Raw genomic sequence first — 23761 nt, forward strand, 5'->3', positions numbered from 1 at the left:
GTCAAGAATATACAATATCACAGTTTACCAAGTATATATATATTTTTTTTTTTTCTGTTTCATGGCCTATTATTTGGAAGAAAAATATGCATATTAAACCAAATGTTACTTATTTTTACCTAAAATAAGAATTCTCAAGTATAAACATTGCTGAATGGACTACAATACATATTATAAAAAGGCATTCAGAAGACGCATTGAAAAGACACTGAGAATGTTACGTAGTATTCCCTCCAGGTCACCAGGTGTCAGTGCAGCGGCTTTTATTGCAGGTTTGAATTATTCTTACAACAGGCACAATAATCCCTGCTGAAACATGAGCTACTGTTACTACGGTAACGTACAGCAAGCTTAAACTCAACTCTGAACTGATGAATTTCTGCCATCTAGGATTGACTGTTAAGACATGGGAATATTTTCATAGTTTGGAGCATAGAAAACCTGTTTATGACTGATCATTTTTAACATTATTAGAGCCCCGTACACATGAAATAACACCCCCATATTCACAGGTCGCAGGGAACGCAAGACTACCGCTAGCAGAAATATATATCTTCTAACCCCAAGGAGCCAAAACCTTACCACTTCCACACGGGATGGGAGGAGAGCTTTTATTTTTTAACTCTATCATGTCAAACATGCCAAAGATGCCTTCAAGACTTCATGCAAGTACTGTAATGTAAAAGTAATGTCTGCCACATTACCAGACCAGAATACTAGAGAATATCAACACCAGTACATACTGTAGTATGTGCCACGGATAGACAGAATGACCATTTCCGACAATTTTGATGCAGTTTAACTCATAATTGTAAAAATGATCCACATGTATCATCATTTTGGTGTAATAAGAATAGATGTACTGTAAATGTTTAGCATGTCTGGCATACCTTGAGGAAATTTTCAAACTGAGGCTGCAGCTCTTTCATGATGGTATCTGCTTTGTCAAGTGAAGCGTGTCTCCGCTGTGCTCCAAATTCCTCCATGAATTCAACAAAATTCCATGGTTAGGGAAGGAATTCCAAGTGTGACAGCACTGTACAGATCATTAGCGTGCAGCACAGGTGTTAGTACCTTTGTTTTGGAGAGGTGTTCCGGCGAGGTGATGTGATTCTGCACAGATGATGCCGCCGTGGATACGAGGACTTGGCAAGCTGCGCAGTGGAACAACGCAACCTTTGTCATGTGGTCGTTCTCCTGCAGAGCTGGACCAAAAAGAGGAACGCTGTTGCTGAGGGCGCCGTAGTTAGGTTTTTGTTATGGGGGGGTTCATTACCACGAAGAGCGCTGTCATCTATGGCTCGGCTGCACTTGATGCTCTTATACAACATGACGTCCTACAACGTCAAAAAAAACTGGATGAGTATTACCGCCTTTACAAATAAATGCTCTGTTTTGATTGACATGCTATTCATTTCCAATGTGGGTCTGGAGCTAAAACAGGGGTGGGCAAACTACGGCCCTGGGGGCCACATCCGGCCCGCCAAGTGTTTCAATATGGCCCGCCTGTTTTTTCCAAATATTTCATTTGAACTCAACATACAACCTGGCATCGTGGCTTGAGCCAACTTTTTGATGCTTGAGGTAGCTGCTTTATCAATTTCGTTATTTGATGTGGTCTGTTACAAAATGCTCCTGGAAAAAGGGACACAAGCACATAATAATAATAATAATAATAATAATAATAATAATAATAATAATAATAATAATAATAATAATAATAATAATAATAATAATAATGTTGTCAATAATGATAATAATACTACTATTATATTAATATTGTTGTTAATAATATTAATATAATCATGGTAGTAATATTACAAAATACTCCTGGAAAAAGGAGCACAAGCACAATAATAGTAATACAAATAATGATAATAATACTACTATTATATTAATATTGTTGTTAATAATATTAATGGTAGTAATATTATTATTACAACAAAATAATAATAATAATAATATAATATTACTATAACTAATAATAATAATTCTAATAAAAACAACAATAATAATAATAAATTGAGAAACACACTTTACATCAAATAAATGATTTCAAAGTGCACATATAGCAGATTGCATGACACTTTTACATGTAAAATATGTGTAAAAATATAGGTGTAAAAATGGACTGTTACGTGTAAAATACTACATAATCCCCCCCCGTCAATTTTGTTAAATGAATGCGGCCCGCGAGTCAAAAGGTTTGCCCACCCCTGAGCTAAAATGATGGGTTTAGGAAACCCTGCAGTCAGTAAATATGACTTGGGTCTTCCAAAGTGAGTCTTTTTACCTGCAGGAAGGCTATCGTCATGTCGTCATAGTTATTCTGCTGTTGGATGTGCGCCATTACGTCCCAGTGAATTTTGCTGTCCAAGTGGTCCTCCAGCTCCTGCCCATTGCTCACTTCGATGTCGCACAGGTCACAGTTGATGGTTATCCTTCAAAAGGATTATCACGATGTGGTCCAAATCCTTTTTACACTTTAACATGTTTACCCTCATCATTTGCACAGGCAAGGCATCCTAATTCAATAATAAGTCAGTGGAGATGTGCGCTACTCACTGATCCATCAGAATAGATTTGGTCCTTTTGCTTTTTGTCCTACTCTCTTCCTCTTCTATAAAAAGGTGCACAAAAACATTTGTGATTGGATGTTTCCCCATCATCATTTGATTGGAAGACCCATCGGATATCGCAGGTCATTACGCAATAGAGCAGTATGACTCACGGTGTCATCTTACAATGAACGCTAAGATCACCACACAGCGACTTAACACTCAAAAAGTACGTAAGAAATATATTTTCCTCACGAGGGTCGCGGGGGGTGCTGGAGCCTATCCCAGCTGTCTTCGGGCGTAAGGCGGGGTACACCCTGGACTGGTCGCCAGCCAATCACAGGGCACATATAGACAAACAACCATTCACACTCACATTCATACCTATGGACAATTTGGAGTCGCTAATTAACCTAGCATGTTTTTGGAATGTGGGAGGAAACCGGAGTACCCGGAGAAAACCCACGCATGCACGGGGAGAACATGCAAACTCCACACAGAGATGCCCGAGGGTGGCTGTAAATGTTATAGTACAGTAAAATATGGAGCTTATTTCTTACCTACTTTTGTGTGTTAAGTTACTGTGTGATGATGTTGGCATTCATTCCAAACTCTTATTTTGAGCAAGCTTTTTTTTTTTTTTTACCTGCTTCACCGGGCTCCTCCGTAATCTGATAGTCCTGCAGCTTTGGTGAAGACAACCTAACACGTGGGACCATCTGTGGAGAGGAAAAGGTAGAAATTGGTTTCGAGAGTCACAGTATGATCAGTACTTGAACATACAAACAGAACTAGGATATACCATGCTGCTGTGCTCTGGCCTTGCCATGGCTTCTTCTCCATTGGTCCTCTCTGCGCCATAGGACGTCCTCATGGATGCATACCCTGGTGGCTCCAGTGACTTCATGTTATAGTCACGCCGTCGGCTTAATTCCCAGGAGGACATGACATGACGGCTCCCGCCTGGAGACAAACATTGCTCAGGTGGGAAGTTGTCCTTTGTGGGCCGTAGTCTGTCAATTGTCGAGTCAACCATGTCATTATCAAACGGGTCGTAAAGTTCAGTCCTGGAGGAGACAGAGGGAGGATGACTGTTAGTGCGCCATTTTCAATCATAACATCAGAATTAATCAACGATGAAACACTGAGCGCTTAAACTAGTTAGTAAAACACTATATGCTACAATATGCTACAAAGCAACTGGAGTCAGGAGATCCAGGGATCCAATCTCCATTTGGGCATCTGTGTGTGGATTTAGTATGTTCGCTCCGTGGATGAGATGATTTTTTTATGGGCCCGCAGCACTAAAAATAGAATTAACAAGAAAAAAAAATTGAAAACGCTTCAGTAATTTCATTAATATAAAATAAAAATATTGAGAGGAAAATAATTGTATCGTAACGAGAAATAAGGTCATAATTTAACAAGAATAAACTCCTAATATGGGGGGAAATTTAGTAGCATCGACTTGAAATATGCCATTTATTTAAAGTTATATTATAGGAATGCACACAAAATAAAGCTGAAATATTTTTTGCGAGAATAAACTTCTTATATTATTAAGTCATAATGCTACAAAATGAACATTTACAAAGATTATTTAAGAAGAAAGTTTAAATATTTGTACAATTTTAAAAAAAGGCCCAAAAATACTAGTAATAAATACTACTAATAAGCTATTCTGCTCTAATTTGTCCATATGTGTGAATGGTTGTCTACATGTGCCATGCAACCAGCCCGGTCCAAACTCAGCTGGGAGGGGGTCCAGCTTACGCCTAATGAGGATAAGGGGTATAAAAAAAATGAATGAATACTATACGTACAAAAGCAGTGGAGGACAACCACAGTGGACCCCTTAAATGTAAATGTCTATAATGGTTTGCCGCTGCTACGTGTCTGCATAGAGGGTGCTAACTTTCAAACATGTAAGGTGCACCCCATAACAACTGGCTTCAGAGCATCATCTTACCCTTCAGGCCCAGTGCCTGAGACAAGACGAGACACGGGCGGGCGAGCAGCCTTTGCTAAGTGTTGGTGGTGCGAAGGTGTCGATGTCACAACATCCTTCTCGTATTTTTCATATCTAAAAGCAAGGAACAGGGAAAATATCAGTACAACATACACACTACAAACCAAACTGCAACATCCATCATACCTTTGTACACTGCTTTGCTCCTGCGACTCATCTTCAGCATTTCTCTTAACCACTGGTTGGAATGAAGACTTCCACTTACCAGCAGAGGCTTGTGCTAACAGGGAAATTAAGAAAAGAACACATTATATTGACTGACGGGATATAATTCAGTGTTTAATTATTTTCATGTCACAACTACCATTTAGGAAGGGGTGTTGTGATGATAAAATAATATTTCTCAATATATTTGATGTGGCTACAAGTACACATGGGACTGTGAGTTTCGTCAATGTGATAAAACGATACCGTAAACTAGACCTTTGCTCGTTTAGATGTGTTATAGATGGTTTATCACCGCTAGGGGGCTCTATTGCACATGTCATTTTCATGAAAACTGAGCATATCCTGTCATCAGAAAAAACTTGACATTGCTGCTCGTTTTACGTCAATTTTAAGCAACGCTGAGCGTTCAGTGGTGGGTTGACACAACGTACGGCTCAAGACGGGATTCCTTTTGAACGCATGTGTGTCTGCTCGATGTATTTAAACCGCTACCTGCACTAGAATACTCTGCCTTTCTCCCAGCAGCTGGAATGTGTACCTGGGTTTCTTTCAGGTCGCAATGTACTCTGTCAAAAAGGAGAACAGAAATAGCAATAAAGAAAACAAGCAAATGCCACAACAACAGCCGAGAATAAACAATGCACGACGCTAGTCTATCAAGGGTTGTCCTTTCAGGAGAAAACTTGTAGCAGGCTAGCAAGCTAGCAAAGCTATGTAGCGTTAGCCAAGAAGCTACAAACACAAGAACTCCCGTTTTATTTGTTTCATAGTAGATCAAACAAAGATAATACAAGTTGATCGGGAAAGGTGACACACTTCGAAACTATGCTCTAACGGGAGAAGTTAGCTTAACACTAGTTAGCGGCTACTAAATGTTCAGAGAGCACAATAGGCCAGCTACTACCTGCTAGATTGTTGCTCTTTGAATAATGCTTCCCCAACGGGCCCCGTGACTCCTCTTTTATTTATCTGCCGATTCATTCTTTTTTATCCTTAAAGTACGAATGTCAACGGAGAAGATATATATTACAGCGCACTCGGGATCTGTGAGTGCAGTAAAGATGGTCGAGTCATGGAGGAGTCGTTCATAACTCACGAGTGTTTTTTTTTTTACTGAGTCGGGACTCACTGATACTGACTCAGCCCTGCTATCCATCCAGTGGTGGAGCCAGAATTTTTAAATTGGGGTGGCCATGGTGAGACCATTACTCACATGGGGTGACAATAAGTCGATACCTTAGTAAGCTGTTCCAAAAGTTAGCGCACTTAATATCTGAGCAGTTTGGCGAGGACATGTTTTCAATACACAGTTTCTGGATTCTGCTCACCATCATGGCGACCAAACTCCTTGGTTTATGCCGCTACAGACAGCTTCCAATATTAAAAGATGTACTTCTGAATAGCGCTTCATAATTTAAATCAAAGTCAATATCGTGAGGAAACTAAACTAGTAATGATGAAAAACTTACCCACAGTTTAAAGGTCATGCAACATGAAGTTTTAGCGGCAGTTACGCCACAAAATAGACAGCTCTGTTGCTCTCCAAAGGGAAGTTGTGTGCTGCAGTTAAATGCGTCCAAGCGGAAACGGCGGTGCGGCGGAACTAACGTTCTCTACCGCCTTTCAGGCCACACCGTGCACAAAACATGCTAGTGACGTGCAAGGATACACAGAATCGGGGGGGAGCAGCAGTCAGGCCCATTAAACATTGACATTTTCTACTATATTAGTATTATTATGTACAAAGGCGAGTATAAAGATCAAACTGATAAGTAGTTCAGTTAACATGGACCAGCTTTGCCACCACGGTAGCTCCTGTAGAAAACAACACTCATTCTAGAACCAAAGCTTGGATTAAATTGGATTACTTACCACAACTGCAGGAGCGTCAGAAATGGTCCAGAGATGGTCCAGAGATGGTCCAGAGTCAAGCGAACAAAAGCTAACCCTAACATTGTCCCTGGAGATATAGCGCTTATTGTGGACAACACGGCACCTTGAAATTCCTGGCTCATGGGAAAAGTTCTTCAAACCTTTCCAGATAGAAGAGGATTAGTGGGGCAGGTGCGGATCACAACAACGTGCAGTCGCCTGGATCGTCCAATAACGAAGATCTGCCGACTACAGGAGGCTGAAGGTGGATGAGGAGCAGCTGCTGAACATTGTGACACTTTGACCCCCAGCTTGACTTTGATTCAAGAAGAAAGAAGACAATATATGTATTATGGACTTGAAATATTAAGCTTTTAATTGTTACATATCTCCTATTGATATGAATATGGGTAATTATTATGTGTGACAACCTAATAATTAGGACCATGAATGAATTTAGATTCATTTTGTAGGTGCACGATAGTTTAAATTTGAATAGTGGTGTTTGTTATTGTTTATGATATTATTTAGGTTTGTTGTGATCACATGGATAAAGGAAGTAGGTCAAATGAATATGGGCGGTGATGGTTTATTAATATAGGCACCTGTTCACCTGTGTGGCCAGAGAGACAAAGAGGGTGAGCAGGGTTGCCCTATTTTTTTTTGTTGACCGCTAATTCCTTTCATCTCTGTGATTACTTTGATTATCATAAGTTGGTCATTATTTTTCTTTCATAAAAGGTTCAACTTATTTTTCGTATCTCTGCACTTCCTGCAAGCCCTCCAAAACACACGCCAGGTCGCCAACCGCCAACCCCACTGCAAATAAAAAAAAACCACGGCTGCGGTCACACCATGATGCGCCGTTTTTCATGCCTACCTTTCAGAGCACATCACCGGAGCACCAACACAGCCTCGAACGGCAAGAAACAATGAGTGCCCCGCTGACGCCAAGACCCATAAGTCACACTGGCACAGCCTCGCAATCAAACCCCAACAGCTGATGCCAATTAAGGTTGGCTGTTACCTTGCATTGCTCCTCACAAGGCTCCACTGTTTGGCCCATCAAGTTCATTTTCATTTTTTGGAATTCATTCATGTCATTATTATCGTGAGGCAGCAAGAAATTTCGTCACATTTTGATATTGTAACAGTTATATGTATATAATCATATATTATAGCAATAGCAATAGTGGTCTCCAAATAATACTGATCATAATATTCTTCATTCATTCATTCATTTCCTACCGCTTGTCCTCACGAGGGTCATGGGCGTGCTGGAGCCTATCCCAGCTGTCTTCGGGCGAGAGGCGGGGTACACCCTGGACTGGCGGCCAGCCAATCACAGGGCACATATAGACAAACAACCATTCACACTCACATTCATACCTATGGACAATTTGGAGTGGCTAATTAACCTAGCATGTTTTTGGAATGTGGGAGGAAACCGGAGTACCCGGAGAAAACCCACGCATGCACGGGGAGAACATGCAAACTCCACACAGAGATGCCGGAAGGGGGAATCAAACCCGGGTCTACTAAATGTGTGGCCTGTGCGCTAACCACTGGACCGCCGTGCAGCCCGTAATGTTGTTGATCATCAATAATTTGGGGCCAATAAACATTTGAAAATGCACCTGCATTTTTTTGGTGACTATTATAAAATATTAATTTTATTTATGACAAAGGTAATGATAGAATCTTGTCTCGTATCGACTCGTCAACCCAATCTCATATACCGATGAAAACCAATATTTAACAAATGACACATGTCATGTTACACATACTGGTATCGGCTGATATCAGTATCTGAAATTGAGAGTTAGTATAATATCGGACACGACATTTCAAATCAGCGTCAAGCAAGAGGCTTTGCTTTTGCAGTTCAGCAATCCTTGCATGTTCAAGGATCGCTCATCTGTTATCATGTTATGGTGAAAATATGTACTGATTATATTGATGCAACGACGTCATTAAAAATCTTTTATTGAGCCATAAAAGATATATCAGCTTGTGAGCATCGGACACTAAGGTGATACAGCAGCTCTGATGATGAATACATTGACCAAGACACGTAAAAATACATTGAAAAGATATAAAAGGCAGACAGGTTCAGTTCTTTCTTCTAACACAAAGGGTGATATCATACACAGGTCTATCCTAGGTTTCGATTTTACAGCTTGAAAAAATGGTGTCAATGTCCTGCTAGCCTCAAAGACAAATTCACAGGACATTTGCTGACATGCTGATATGCAAATAAATAATTTCCACAACTTTGTGTTTTTGATTATCTATGTGACACAGATGCCACCAAAACCCTGAAAACCTGAACCGTGACCAAAAAGGAGCAGTTAAACATTCTTGAAGTATTTGTGCAGAACAAAATGAGAAAAACGAATGTTTTTCGGGGAACAACACGATGTAGCGTGTAGACAATTATACCTGAGAGGCTTGACGTTGAAGATGATACACAAACACCAGGTCCACATTCATTGACTTTCTACGTCGAGAGACCAACTAAGTAAGACAAGCCTTTGGAACCGCATTCACTTGTGTAGCCATCATAAAAATACAATGCTTCCAAGCAGGCCAGCCCATTACGTTAGCGTTAGCGCTATAAGGCACTGCTACTGGCCATACTGTAGTCTCGGCTGATGCTCTCCTTCACCTCCACAGGCAGCATTTCGTAGAGGTGGTCCTCCACCAGCAGGTCGTTTCGGTGCAGCCGGCGGCAGTTGCCAAGCTGTGAAGGCAGCCTGTACAGACAGTTGTCTCGGAGCTCCAGGTGAGTGAGCTGAACCAGCTCGCCCACGGCTTCCGGCAGGTCGGTGAGGGCATTGTGGCCCAGGCACAACACTCTCAGCTTGGTGCACTTGAACATATGTTTGGGCAACACCTCCAGCTTGTTGGAAGTGATATCCAGGTGCTGCAGGTCCAGCAGGAGGCCCACATCTGGGGGGAGAACCGTGATGAAGTTGTGGGCCACATCTAAATGTCGGAGTTTGGGGAGCTTGAACAAAGCCGGAGGGAGGGACTCCAGTTTATTATGCGAGAGGTGGAGAGACTCCAGGGACTTGACCTGGCCGATGGAGGCCGGGATGGTGGTTATTTTGTTGTGCCACAGTTTCAGACACGTCAGCCTCTTGAGGTGCTGGAAGCTGACGATCTCCTCTATGGTCCGGATGTTGTTGGACTTCAGATCGAGCTCCTGGAGGTTGATCAGGCTGAAAATGGCGTGCGGTATCCTCTCAAGTTCACAGCTAAGCAGCTCCAGTTCAATGAGGTTGATCATCTTTTTCAGACTATTGAGCACCAGGAGTTTAGTGCCGTCATTGTGCACCACTAACTTGATGAGGTGCTGCGACACATCTGTGATGTTTGTGGGCAATTTGGTGAGGTTGTTCTTCAGGTGTAATGTCTTCAAGTGCTTCAAGTCCCGCATGGACTCCAGACCAACCATCCTGTTACTTTCCAAGCTCAAGTTCCCGACGAGGTTAAATTCTCGCAGGTTCCTCAGCAAGTAGACCCACGTGGGGATCTCTGCGACATCCGTGAAGCTGACATGCAGGCTGTAAAGATGATCGCGGAGGAACGCAAAACCGGTCTGCTCCACTTTGGCGGGACACTCATAGAGATGGAGCTCCCTCAGGCTGGTCATCTGAGAGACTTTGGCAGAGAATCTCACTTCGGGAATCTTCTCCAACTTTAGCACTTCTAAGTCTGTGAGGTCAAAGACCACATTGGGGAGACCGAAAAGATTCTTAAGGTGCAGTTCCTGCTGGTCTTGTGCGTTGCGCGTCACACACTTTCTGGCCTTTTTGAAGTTCCACTCGTGATTGAGGCTAATCTCCCTCAGCTTGTTCTCGCTAACTTCAGACAGGAAGACGCCGAAGCGTTTGGAGTAGAGCTGATCGTATTGGTCAACCATGTGTAGGAGGAATGCAAAGTCGTTTTTCACATCAGGAATGTCACTAAAACTGCTCTCTTCCCTGACCTTCTCAAAGGAATACTCCTTCAGAGGTCCTCGGAAGATCCATAAGAGAGAGTAGAGACACACTATTCCATACATTATCATCAGAGCTATGTAGCAAATCAGCATCTTATCCAGCATGAAAGCCATGTTATGCGTACAAAAAAAACGTCCGTACCCTACTAACGATTTGACGTCATTCTCACAGATGTGTACAAACTTTATTTGAACCAGAAAGCTTGACGTGTGGGAAAGCATGGTAATGAACGTGACAGTTTTGAAAATGGTCTGCGCTGCATAAAACCTGTAAATAAAATCGTCATCTTCCACGTGAGCTCGGAACTTCCTCACTTTCTCAAACAGGGCCTTGGCCTGCTCCCCGTCCTTTTTATCCAAGATGGGCATACTGATAGGAGCTTCTGCAATGGGCTTATCTGCAGAGACCACCCCTCCAAGCTTGGGGGAGCTCGGGGCGGCGTTTGAGCCGTCCTCTTTCCCCTCCAAAGAAGCCTTATTATGTGCAAAAGAGGTGCCACTCAACCTCTGTTTGTTCTCCTCGGAGTCTTCGCAGGCCGTTTCGGATACAGCCTTGGTGGTCCAAGGTGACTCAAAACATCGACAAAGAATCGAGACAAAATGCTCAATTTTGGAGCTGGTCTTGGGAAATTTAAACCAAAAATTGCTGCTGATCATCAGGATGAGGGTGTTGATGAGGGTCAGGTAGGGGAAATATTTGGAATACCACGGCAAGGCAAGGTGATAACATATTTGGTTAATAAACATGTACTGCTGAAAGTCCAAATTGGTCTTGATCCCTGTGCTTTGTTGATTGTCGTCTCCTGCGGCCTCCTGTGATTCCTCCATTAAAGGAAGGCAAGCTACCTGGTCCTTTGTGATCTGCATGGTCATGGCGAACAGGGCCAGCATCAGCATGACTAGGGTCAGGTAGTCCATGAAGACGTCCCACCATGGTTTCAGGATACGGTACGTCGGCTGCACTTCATTCAAGGATGCAAACTCTGTCACTGTGAACATTACTGCAACGGAAATAACGACAATCAATGAACTGAGCACTGTCATCGGAACACTTTATGACGCTTATGATCGCTTGCTCGCTCTGTCGCACTTTTTCAAAAATGCATTCATAAATGATTGCTGTTTTGTGGTATATTAGCATACTGATCAGTAGGTGTCAGTGATATTACACTGATGGGACATGTCATACTATATTACTTCCACACTGCTTGGAGTCAGCCTTGGCATGTCCGAATGGTAAGACTGAACAAAAGGTTCTCCTATTTCATATAGAAGTGGTAGGTTTTGGGCTTCTTTGTCCTTCTTCCCCACTCTCAGTTTAAAATAAGTCAATTGGAGAAGCTAACTAGTTAGCTCAGTTGCTGGCTATGCTAGCGATAGCCGTCTTTTGTCCCTGCAGTGATCCCGTAGCCTGCGCAATGTGATGTAAACAAAGAATAATTGAGTGTAAAAGTGACTTCACGGTGCTACGTCATGTCTACAGGGCTCTAATGTTAAAAACAACATTTAGAAGGCTCTAATAATGTTAAAAACAACATTTAGAAAGTTATAAACGGATTTTCTATGCTCGAACTAAGAAAACATTCTGTAGTTTGCGGAAATTCACATATCGCAGTCGGGTCTGGAAGCAGGAAACCACGATAAAGGAGGGATGACTGCATTGAAGTTGGACTATTCTACCATCTTTCTTTACATATTTTGCCTGGCTCCACTGTCTCTCCAGCTAGCTATAGTTGTCCGCCTCGTCTCTAGTCTCTGCATGATTAGAGCTGTACACTTGCACTCAACTGTATTGTACTGTATTGTATTGGTGATATAGGATGTTCTCCAACAGTGTTAATAAATGGAATATTTTTTTGTATTATATTTTTTAACAACATTAGAGCCCTGTAGACATGAAATACACCCCGATAGACACATTTACACTTTTGTTACACTATTGTTCACTGTTTACACCACATTGCGCAACTCTTATGCTGTAGGGCAGGGGTGGGCAAACTTTTTGACTCATGGGCCGCATTGAGTTAACAAAATTGTGCGGGGGGCCAGAACATATATTTAACACACATGATTTTACGCTTATAATTTTAATAATTTTAATGATTTTTAATATTTTTAATAAGTTTTAATCATTTTAAATATTTTTAAATAATTTTTTAGTAATTTTTAATATATTTTTTAATATTTTTTAATATTTTTAATATTTTTAATAATTTTTAATAATTTTTAATAATTTTTAATATTTTTTAATATTTTTTAATAATTTTTAATATTTTTTTAATAATTTTTAATAATTTTTAATAATTTTACGCCTTGAATTATTTGTCTAATTTTAATTGTCATACTATCAGCTATATGTTCTTTCCTTTTTTCAGGAGCACTTTAAACATCAGACCACATCAAACTACGTTTTTTTTTGTTTTTTTTTTACTGAATAAGACATCAAGTCATGTTGCCAGCTGGTATGTTAAAAGTTGAAATACTTAAAAGCAACTGGCGGGCCGGATTCAAACGTTTGGTGGGCCGCATGTGGCCCCCGGGCCGTAGTTTGCCCACCCCTGCTGTAGGGACTCAAGGTGGCCGCTAGCTGGTGAGCTAACAACATAGCTTCAAATCTGACAAATATGATTCATGAGATAATGATAGGTCTGTGTTCTGTCTCCCTAATTAAGTGTACTCATTTTGTTTTGGCTTTTCGGTCAGACCACAAATGTGTTAATTTAACAATCATTATACATATAAATATGTAATGCTGCGTTCCAAGTCAAAAATGAAGGAGAACAAGCACCCAGTGAATGCAACATTCAAGATGGCTACTGCTTGTGTCAACAGTGGGACATGAAGTGGTAAAATGTGTTTTAGCGGTGTTGTTGAATCAGTTATAATAAATGATCTATCAAGGTATTTCTACAAACGTGTAACTGCTGGCTGTCACAGTGACACGATGCAAGCGGTGTTTGCTAACAACCACCAACCATTACAGAGGGGCCAAAGTTCAACAGGCGATTTGAACGGGCGCTATAAAGAAAAGCAACACAGCCCATTGTGCTCGCTAGGAGTCATCGGTCTCCATCGGTGAATACAAGGACACTTAAATGTCACAACACTTTCGTGTGTGACGTTCACGTGCACGAGTGTCAATTGGCCGAGATGCGGCTCGGTGTGTTTGTTGATCGTCAGTGGAGCACTACATGTAACCACAGTTCGTATGTCACAAAAATCAAAAGACAGCCATTCCACGGTGCCGAGGAGGAAATAGATAGCGAAAAAGAATCGTGCCTCATCTCTCTCCGAGGTCAAGTAAACGCCGCATTGACTGATGGCAGCATGACAGTGCCTATGTACATTCAAACATAATAAAGTGGTGTAGAGTAGTTGGAGAACAAGTTACGCTCCCTTATTTCGGATCGGGCAGATTTCGCCATCCATTTCAGGACAAAAATGACATTTCCTCACACTACGTCTTCCTGTGCTTAAATGATGTCTTGGACACAAGTCGGCTGACTTGTTGCTGGGAAACTACACACATTTAATGTAGTCATTTTAGCCATTCATTAAATTAAGTTTTGCATTTACTCGGGACTGCAATCTTGTAGCGATGATAATGTATGCAGGAGTAAAGTACTTACTGCCACTGTGGCGGTTACAGTTATTTCTTCCACAGCCTACATGCCAGGGTTCAGTCAGCCAATTCCATTGTTGTTGAAACGGTCCGGCGTGACGGCAGCATTTGGGTGTGGGAGTACGGCTACATCCTCCCGGGTGGAACCCCCTCGAGTATAGCCGTTAGCTTGAAGCCTTGGCCAAAGTGCGTAGACACGGAGCCCGAGTAGGTTGAAGGAGAGCGGCTGATCAAACATGGAGCCCTTGTTGTGCTCTGCTCGCTTCTGATTGGACAATCAAGTGACGGCTACTTCCTGAAGACGCGACTTGCTGCCTTTATCCCATGCTGCGTTCGTGTTCAAACGGACAAAAAGATCAACAGATACCTACTAGTATAACACGTACATTTATGAAGTTAATACCCTATTTGCAACCAAATCAATTGTTTAATTATTATTAATTATTGGGAGGATTTGTCCTCATAATAAATAAAACTGGTTTATCCTTGTTACCCCAGCTTCCTCCCACATCTCGAAGACTCAATTGTGACCTGGATAAGGACAAGTGGTAAGAAAATAGATGGATGAAAAATATGAATGCTGGTATCAAATAAGGCTAAATTTGCCTGATATTGAATGTATCCATTTTAGGATAAGCACATGTTTGAATAGCTGTGTTATATGGGTTGGTCTTACACTTCAACTATGTACTATCTTTACAAAATACAAACATAATTCCTTGCTAATGTTGTTAAAGTTTTCTCTTGTTTCCTTCCATCTGCTTGCCTCTTTAACTCAACAGTCAGTAGGACCCAAAAATCTAACCGCATGGCATCATTTTCCAGCTTTTTCTGGATTTGGTTGATGATGCACCCGGCAGAGGGAGTGCCCACCAACCTGTACAGGTTTCAACCGGTCTTGGGCTGCTAGCTGCTGGCACTGACTGTACAAGTACTGTACCTTGAAGGCTACCTTGCTGCTCATGGGACCACATGATTGTTGGGAATTTAGTTTTAAACTTTGAAATGTATAATATGTATTATTCTTCTTCTGGTTATTATGTAAATGGACTTCACACTTTTCTACCTTTTAAATGCACTAAATGCTCATTCACCAAAACACACAATAATTAATGATATATGGACCTGTGAAGCAATATGTATCATATTCATGACAAGTGCAGAAATTTGTGTTGCTCCGATCAAGTGATTCTTTGTGACTCTTTGGTTTCCAGCAAACACAATCACAGACTGGTACAGCCAGACGGAGACTGACATCCATCACAGCTTATCAGTGATGAGTTTGGCAGCAGGTCATGTGTATTCTCATATTTGAAGGTGTTTCACTGGATTTTTTTCCTTCACAAAAATGTGCTTTATTAATTAGAAATTGGGTAAAGTAATTTAGTGTCTTATGTCTATCTTGTAATCAAGTAGCTGTATCGAGTTCACCAAATGCCCAAAGTAGCCCCATTGAGTGGATCTGGAATATTTCTCATTGGACTCGTTTAAAACTATTAGGCAAAATAATAATCATGAAAATATTTTCTGGCATATTAAACATTGACATTTTCAAAGATAAGAAAGCCTTTAAATGTTGGCATTTTATTCATTATTTATTTGTTATGTTATTGTATTTTTAACTGTTTATTATATCCTTATTTGTTCCTTTATATGTGTGGCATTATTTACGTTGACATGCACAAAATACCATACAGTCCCCATTTCTGTTTGCGTATTTAAATATAAATAATTAATAATAATTAAATAATAATCAACAAATAACAAATTATTAAATCATTGCCTATTTATATAAATAACGCATTTGGAGTAATTTGGGTTTCCTGGCTTGCCGTACTGAAATGGCCACGTGATTAAAAATCTATAAATAAGGGCTGTCTGGCGTTTTGCATTGGGTTGTTTCCAGTCAGCGTAGGTTGTACAATGGCGTCGACAAGCCGGTGAGTACAGCCGTCTTCGTTCGTCACAACCAGATATAACGCCATTACTTTCTTTCTCCGTGACACATGAACGAGTGACCGAAGTTGAAATAACACACAACACGAAGTGGTCCTTTAATAGCCCGCGAATCTCCCGACCGTAGAGGTAGCATCTTGTTAGCATGGCAGCTCACCGGTTGCTCCCGTCCTTTATGTTGGCCGTCAGGTTTTCATATACTTCATTCAAATCGTATTTGTTGACACTGATGCTTAACATGATATAACCTGCGATATTATTCCAGCTAGCTAGCGGTGTTTCTCTTTCCCGTTCGAGTTGACAGTCGTAGGCATTGCGCAGCGTCATCACATTTAAACATGTTGTGCTTCATTTCTGAAGGCGTTAACGGAACCTGTATAGAAATATTAAAGACCGACCCGTTGTAATCCCGTTTTGTCCGTCGGTTTGTGTTTCATCATATGGTTCTGTAGTCTATAATCTATACACTATTATAATTATAGCTTCACCCAGCCAACAGGAGAAAGGAAAGTGATACCGTGATATCGCCCATCCATTTCCAACGCCCCTTGTATTTAGGGTGAGCTGGAGCCTACCCCAGCGGACTTTGGCAAGTTCAAATCAAGCCAGAACCTCACAAAAAAGGTTTTACTCACCCCCAAAATCAATTTCTTTCAAGTCCCCTCAGTACAATAATAGAACCACTTTCAAGTACACAAAAACAATTCTAGCAACTACAAAAAAAACAAAATGTTACCATTATCACGTGACGTTAGGGGCTAGTTGTCCGCTTTGCAGATCCACACACAAAAGCCCTCTGATCAAAACAAATGCTTTCAGATTCACTTCCAAACTTTCTGAGAAATGGCCAGTTATTTCCACTTAACAACAGCAGGTGGTGCTGTTCCCCCCATCAAACTTTATTCAAATCCGCCAACTGACGGTAGAACGGTTTTTCCTATCGTTTTCTATTTTCATTCAGGTGCTTTTTTTGCCCCCCTTTTACATGTGTTGTGTTGTAGTGGAGATGGGTTGACTCTGCCCAGAGTTCAGTGTCCCAACCACCCTGATGCCATTTTGGTGGAGGACTACCGCGCAGGCGACATGATCTGCCCCGAGTGTGGCCTCGTAGTTGGTGAGTATACCTTACGAAAATCGTATTTGTTAATGTAGACTGTGACCTGACTGTAACGAAGGAAGTACTGTAAGTCGAAATTCCCTCAGCAGGTGGAGCAAACTTTGGGGAGAGAAACATTCAGAAGTACTCCTTTATTTTTGTAGGAGATTGAAAAGATTTGGGTTTGATGCCGAGAGATGAATATTTCAATGGGAAAATGCAGTGCTCTTCCAAAATACACGCCTGAACTGCACCAAACATGGGGCTCTTCGGTTGTAGAGTTGCATCATCACCTCTTTGTGCTTGTTGTGCAACAAAAACATTTAAGATGTTTAAATACGTCTTTGGTCATAAATGAGTTCATAAATGATGGCTGTTTCGTGGTTGAATGTGGCCCCCTCTTCTGTGTGGAAGTGGTAGGTTTTTGCCTAGGTTTAAGATAAATACATTGGAGGCTAATGAGTTAGCCTGGTCTACAGTGTTGATCTGTTTCTTGTGTCACCTGACTAGCAGTACTGTGGGAGTGTATGTCGATGTATGGCAGATGCGTGGCAGGCCTGCATAAATATATCAATCAAGGGTGGGTGATAGGCCATTGATTATATTTTTTAAAGCCTGTGTGATCAACCCACATTACCGTTGCTAGCGTAGGCTAACTGTGTTATGGAAGCCGAGTGAAGGTGTGCTAGCGTCGGCTAACTGTGTTGTGGGAAGCCGAGTGAAGGTGTGCTAGCGTCGGCTAACTGTGTTGTGGGAAGCCGAGTGAAGGTGTGCTAGCGTCGGCTAACTGTGTTGTGGGAAGCCGAGTGAAGGTGTGCTAGCGTCGGCTAACTGTGTTGTGGGAAGCCGAGTGAAGGTGTGCTAGCGTAGGCTAACTGTGTTGTGGGAAGCCGAGTGAAGGTGTGCTAGCGTCGGCTAACTGTGTTATGGAAGCCGAGTGAAGGTGTGCTAGCGTCGGCTAACTGTGTTGTGGGAAGCCGAGTGAAGGTGTGCTAGCGTCGGCTAACTGTGTTGTGGGAAGCCGAGTGAAGGTGTGCTAGCGTAGGCTAACTGTGTTGTGGGAAGCCGAGTGAAGGTGTGCTAGCGTAGGCTAACTGTGTTGTGGGAAGCCGAGTGAAGGTGTGCTAGCGTCGGCTAACTGTGTTATGGAAGCCGAGTGAAGGTGTGCTAGCGTCGGCTAACTGTGTTGTGGGAAGCCGAGTGAAGGTGTGCTAGCGTCGGCTAACTGTGTTGTGGGAAGCCGAGTGAAGGTGTGCTAGCGTAGGCTAACTGTGTTGTGGGAAGCCGAGTGAAGGTGTGCTAGCGTCGGCTAACTGTGTTGTGGGAAGCCGAGTGAAGGTGTGCTAGCGTCGGCTAACTGTGTTATGGAAGCCGAGTGAAGGTGTGCTAGCGTCGGCTAACTGTGTTGTGGGAAGCCGAGTGAAGGTGTGCTAGCGTCGGCTAACTGTGTTGTGGGAAGCCGAGTGAAGGTGTGCTAGCGTCGGCTAACTGTGTTGTGGGAAGCCGAGTGAAGGTGTGCTAGCGTCGGCTAACTGTGTTGTGGGAAGCCGAGTGAAGGTGTGCTAGCGTCGGCTAACTGTGTTGTGGGAAGCCGAGTGAAGGTGTGCTAGCGTCGGCTAACTGTGTTGTGGGAAGCCGAGTGAAGGTGTGCTAGCGTCGGCTAACTGTGTTGTGGGAAGCCGAGTGAAGGTGTGCTAGCGTCGGCTAACTGTGTTATGGAAGCCGAGTGAAGGTGTGCTAGCGTTGGCTAACTGTGTTGTGGGAAGCCGAGTGAAGGTGTGCTAGCGTAGGCTAACTGTGTTGTGGGAAGCCGAGTGAAGGTGTGCTAGCGTAGGCTAACTGTGTTATGGAAGCCGAGTGAAGGTGTGCTAGCGTCGGCTAACTGTGTTGTGGGAAGCCGAGTGAAGGTGTGCTAGCGTTGGCTAACTGTGTTGTGGGAAGCCGAGTGAAGGTGTGCTAGCGTCGGCTAACTGTGTTGTGGGAAGCCGAGTGAAGGTGTGCTAGCGTCGGCTAACTGTGTTGTGGGAAGCCGAGTGAAGGTGTGCTAGCGTCGGCTAACTGTGTTGTGGGAAGCCGAGTGAAGGTGTGCTAGCGTCGGCTAACTGTGTTGTGGGAAGCCGAGTGAAGGTGTCCTAGCGTCGGCTAACTGTGTTGTGGGAAGCCGAGTGAAGGTGTGCTAGCGTCGGCTAACTGTGTTGTGGGAAGCCGAGTGAAGGTGTGCTAGCGTCGGCTAACTGTGTTGTGGGAAGCCGAGTGAAGGTGTGCTAGCGTCGGCTAACTGTGTTGTGGGAAGCCGAGTGAAGGTGTGCTAGCGTCGGCTAACTGTGTTGTGGGAAGCCGAGTGAAGGTGTGCTAGCGTCGGCTAACTGTGTTGTGGGAAGCCGAGTGAAGGTGTGCTAGCGTCGGCTAACTGTGTTGTGGGAAGCCGAGTGAAGGTGTGCTAGCGTCGGCTAACTGTGTTGTGGGAAGCCGAGTGAAGGTGTGCTAGCGTCGGCTAACTGTGTTGTGGGAAGCCGAGTGTAGGTGTGCTAGCGTAGGCTAACTGTGTTGTGGGAAGCCGAGTGAAGGTGTGCTAGCGTAGGCTAACTGTGTTATGGAAGCCGAGTGAAGGTGTGCTAGCGTAGGCTAACTGTGTTGTGGGAAGCCGAGTGAAGGTGTGCTAGCGTCGGCTAACTGTGTTATGGAAGCCGAGTGAAGGTGTGCTAGCGTCGGCTAACTGTGTTGTGGGAAGCCGAGTGAAGGTGTGCTAGCGTCGGCTAACTGTGTTGTGGGAAGCCGAGTGAAGGTGTGCTAGCGTCGGCTAACTGTGTTGTGGGAAGCCGAGTGAAGGTGTGCTAGCGTCGGCTAACTGTGTTGTGGGAAGCCGAGTGAAGGTGTGCTAGCGTCGGCTAACTGTGTTGTGGGAAGCCGAGTGAAGGTGTGCTAGCGTCGGCTAACTGTGTTATGGAAGCCGAGTGAAGGTGTGCTAGCGTCGGCTAACTGTGTTGTGGGAAGCCGAGTGAAGGTGTGCTAGCGTCGGCTAACTGTGTTGTGGGAAGCCGAGTGAAGGTGTGCTAGCGTCGGCTAACTGTGTTGTGGGAAGCCGAGTGAAGGTGTGCTAGCGTCGGCTAACTGTGTTGTGGGAAGCCGAGTGAAGGTGTGCTAGCGTCGGCTAACTGTGTTGTGGGAAGCCGAGTGAAGGTGTGAACAGGAAGGAAGGGATGCTAATGCTAAGTTACCTTTGTTGACTATGAGCTTTAAAACTGCTCAGATTGACATTGAATAGGTGTTTTTTTTTTTTTTTTTGACAAACGTGATGTTTCCGTCGTGCCCGTTCAGGTGATCGAGTAATTGATGTCGGCTCAGAATGGAGGACGTTTTCCAACGAGAAAGCCCTCAAAGATCCGTCCCGAGTGGGCGATGCCCAGAATACACTGCTGAATGGAGGAGACCTCACCACCATGATCAGCAAGGTATCCTCCGGACAATCTTCTCCACTCCTTCTGTATGGAGAAGGCATCTACTCATACATGGTCTCCACCACAGGGAACAGGTGCTGCGAGTTTTGACGAGTTTGGCAACTCCAAGTACCAGAACCGTCGCACCATGAGCAGTTCTGACCGAGCCATGCTGAATGCCTTCAAAGAAATCACCACCATGGCAGATCGCATCAACTTGCCCAGGAACATCATCGTAAGCGTACAGTGGACCGATCCGGAGGTTCTTGGTATCATCTTGACTCTGTGTTCATGTTGACTTCACAGGACAGAACCAACAACTTATTTAAGCAAGTTTATGAACAGAAGAGCCTGAAAGGGAGAGCAAATGACGCCATCGCATCGGCTTGTCTCTACATCGCCTGCAGACAGGAGGGTGTCCCCAGAACCTTTAAAGGTCAGCACCTCTTATACTACTGCTACTATACTACTATACACTACTACTGTACTACTATAAACTACTACTGTACTACTATACACGTGGAAACAGCAGATTTGTGGTAAGTATTCCATATGTTAGCCAGCTAACCATTCATTCATTCATTTTCTACCGCTTATCCTCACGAGGGTTGTGGCGGTGCTGGAGCCTATCCCAGCTCTCTTGGGGCGAGAGGCGGGGTACACCCTGGACTGGTGGCCAGCCAATCACAGGGCACATATAGACAAACAACCATTCACACTCACATTCATACCTATGGACAATTTGGAGTGGCTAATTAACCTAGCATGTTTTTGGAATGTGGGAGGAAACCGGAGTACCCGGCCGGAGAAAACCCACGCATGCACGGGGTAGAAGAGATGGCCCAAGGGTACTCCGGTTTCCTCAGAGAACTCGGGACTTCTCCTCAGGACTCAGAACATGCAAACTCCACACAGAGGTGGCCGAGGGTGGGATTGAACTCCCAGCTCCTAGCTGTGAGGTCTGCACGCTAACCACTCGTCCGCCGTGCAGCCCGGCAGCTAACCAGTTAGCCTGAAACTTTTCTAAACTTAAGAAGTCAAAAAGTTACCACTTCCACACGGAAGGGGAGGATAACTTTTTGACACTGCAGTGTAAGGTAACATAATGTAACCTTAACATTCCTTGGAAAATTCAGACTTTTTCTTGTTAGATTCCAACGTTAGCCTTAAATTCCCTGCTCTGCAGAGATCTGTGCCGTGTCCCGCATCTCCAAGAAGGAGATAGGCAGGTGCTTCAAGCTGATCCTCAAGGCTCTGGAGACCAGCGTGGACCTCATCACCACCGGCGACTTCATGTCCCGCTTCTGCTCCAACCTGGGCTTGCCAAAGCAAGTCCAGATGGCCGCCACCTACATCGCCATGAAGGCCGTAGAGCTGGACCTGGTGCCCGGCCGGAGCCCCATCTCCGTGGCCGCTGCAGCCATCTACATGGCCTCGCAGGCCTCCGCAGAGAAGAAAACACAGAAAGGTGAGCGACAACCGGAGCAAGTCTCTTATTCTGTTGGGCAGCCCTGACTCCTTGTGCGCCTCCACAGAAATCGGCGACATCGCCGGCGTGGCTGACGTCACAATCCGACAGTCCTATCGACTCATCTACCCTCGTGCCGCCGAGCTCTTCCCTCCAGACTTCAAATTTGACACGCCTGTGGACAAACTGCCCCAACTGTGAAAAGGCCTCTTCAACAGCGGCGCGGTTTTCTGCTCTACTTCACTTTGTCTTTTTGTTGGCTTTGGAAGGTTTTTGTTCCCGAAAGATTCAAGCCTTGGCCGAGGCGATGGACACACATTCCAGTGATCATGACAGGACTGGCGCCTACGTGGCGTAAATATACGTACAGCACACGCTCACGTGGGGAAACTTAACTTGCTTGCAATTTTAGGCTGCTTTCATACATAAAACTTCTTTTGTAGAAAAATGATCTGTTCTATTTTGTTAGCTTGTTTGAACCGTGGAAGTAATTTAAAAATTAAAGCTTTTCATTGGAAGAATGAAAATGCTGGCTTTTCTTTTTCATTGGCAGCGTCTCGGGTGTCACCAACCACAGTGGAGTGGGCGTGCCTGGAGGCAGGCCGTGGGTGGAATACATTAAAAAAGACCATTTTAGCGAGAAGCACAAAAGTCAAAGAAGTAGAAAGCTTTGTGTGCCAGTTATTGTGTGTAGCTGCTCCATAGGAGTCCATAACTCGATACAAAGGGCCGAACAATGAGCATAATAGGTCCCCTTTAAGGTGTCAGGGAGTGAGGTTTAGTCTCAAGCTCCATCTCAAGCTCCATCAGGTTGGATGGGAGACGTCTGTGCACAGCCATTTTCACATCTCTCCAGAGATGTTCCATCGGATTCAAGTCTGGACTCTGGCTGGGCCACTCCAGGACATTCACGGAGTGGTTCTGAAGCCAATCTTTTGAGATCTTGGCTGTGTGCTTCGGGTCGTTGTCCTGCTGAAAAATGAACCTTCGCCCCAGCCTGAGGTCAAGAGCGCTCTGGAGCAGGTTTTCATCCAGGATATCTCTATATATTGCTGCATTCATTTTTCCTTCTATCCTGACCGGTCTGCCAGTTCCTGCTGCTGAAGAACATCCCCACAGCATGATGCTGCCACCACCATGCTTCACTGTAGGGATGGTATTGGCCTGGTGATGAGCAGTGCCTGGTTTCCTCCAAACATGGCGCCTGGCATTCACACCAAAGAGTTCAATCTTTGTCTCATCAGACCAGAGAATTTGGTTTCTCATGGTCTGAGAGTCATTCAGGTGCTTTTTGGCAAATTCCAGACGGGCTGCCATGTTCCTTTTACTAAGGAGTGGCTTTCGTCTGGCCACTCTACCATACAGGCCTGATTGGTGGATTGCTGCAGAGATGGTTGTCCTTCTGGAAGGCTCTCCTCTCTCCACAGAAGAACGCTGGAGCTCTGACAGAGTGACCATCGGGGCCTTGGTCACCTCCCTGACTAAGGCCCTTCTTCCCCGATCGCTCAGTTTAGAAGGCCGGCCAGCTCTAGGAAGAGTCCTGGTGGTT

General features: G+C 44.0%; 3 protein-coding genes across 4 annotated transcripts in view; 1 reads left to right on the forward strand and 2 right to left on the reverse strand.

Moving 5' to 3' along the window:
• LOC131125621 (DBIRD complex subunit ZNF326-like) overlaps nt 1-6257 on the reverse strand; it is a 10631-nt gene extending 4374 nt beyond the window's left edge. The window contains exons 1-11 of one of the 2 annotated variants that reach the window (XM_058067331.1): nt 6225-6257; nt 5294-5321; nt 4714-4807; nt 4528-4641; nt 3361-3625; nt 3205-3277; nt 2566-2620; nt 2294-2441; nt 1277-1337; nt 1075-1205; nt 891-980 (exon numbers count right to left, since the gene is read on the reverse strand). In XM_058067331.1, coding sequence (XP_057923314.1) covers nt 891-980; nt 1075-1205; nt 1277-1337; nt 2294-2441; nt 2566-2620; nt 3205-3277; nt 3361-3625; nt 4528-4641; nt 4714-4807; nt 5294-5321; nt 6225-6242 — 1077 coding nt within the window. In that variant the 5' untranslated portion in view covers nt 6243-6257. Of the gene's footprint in view, nt 1-890; nt 981-1074; nt 1206-1276; nt 1338-2293; nt 2442-2565; nt 2621-3204; nt 3278-3360; nt 3626-4527; nt 4642-4713; nt 4808-5247; nt 5322-5659; nt 5837-6224 lie in introns of those variants that run through there. The other variant, XM_058067330.1, reaches the window with a different exon arrangement.
• A 2370-nt stretch (nt 6258-8627) lies between these two features.
• LOC131125486 (volume-regulated anion channel subunit LRRC8D-like) lies at nt 8628-14549 on the reverse strand. The gene is made up of 2 exons (XM_058067092.1): nt 14263-14549; nt 8628-11634 (listed from the first exon to the last, which is right to left on the reverse strand). The coding sequence occupies exon 2, from the start codon at nt 11630-11632 to the stop codon at nt 9242-9244; it is 2391 nt and encodes a 796-aa protein (XP_057923075.1). The 5' UTR covers nt 11633-11634; nt 14263-14549; the 3' UTR covers nt 8628-9241.
• Nucleotides 14550-16135: 1586 nt separating this feature from the next.
• On the forward strand, nt 16136-22739 carry LOC131125546 (transcription initiation factor IIB). Its single transcript, XM_058067193.1, has 7 exons — nt 16136-16195; nt 17213-17325; nt 20626-20759; nt 20833-20979; nt 21051-21180; nt 21931-22212; nt 22280-22739. Exons 1-7 carry the CDS (start codon nt 16179-16181, stop codon nt 22411-22413), a joined length of 957 nt encoding a protein of 318 aa, XP_057923176.1. The 5' UTR covers nt 16136-16178; the 3' UTR covers nt 22414-22739.
• The last annotated feature ends 1022 nt before the right edge of the window (nt 22740-23761 follow it).

The sequence above is a fragment of the Doryrhamphus excisus genome, chromosome 3 (assembly GCF_030265055.1).
Source record: "Doryrhamphus excisus isolate RoL2022-K1 chromosome 3, RoL_Dexc_1.0, whole genome shotgun sequence".
Classification (NCBI taxonomy): Eukaryota; Metazoa; Chordata; class Actinopteri; order Syngnathiformes; family Syngnathidae; genus Doryrhamphus; species Doryrhamphus excisus.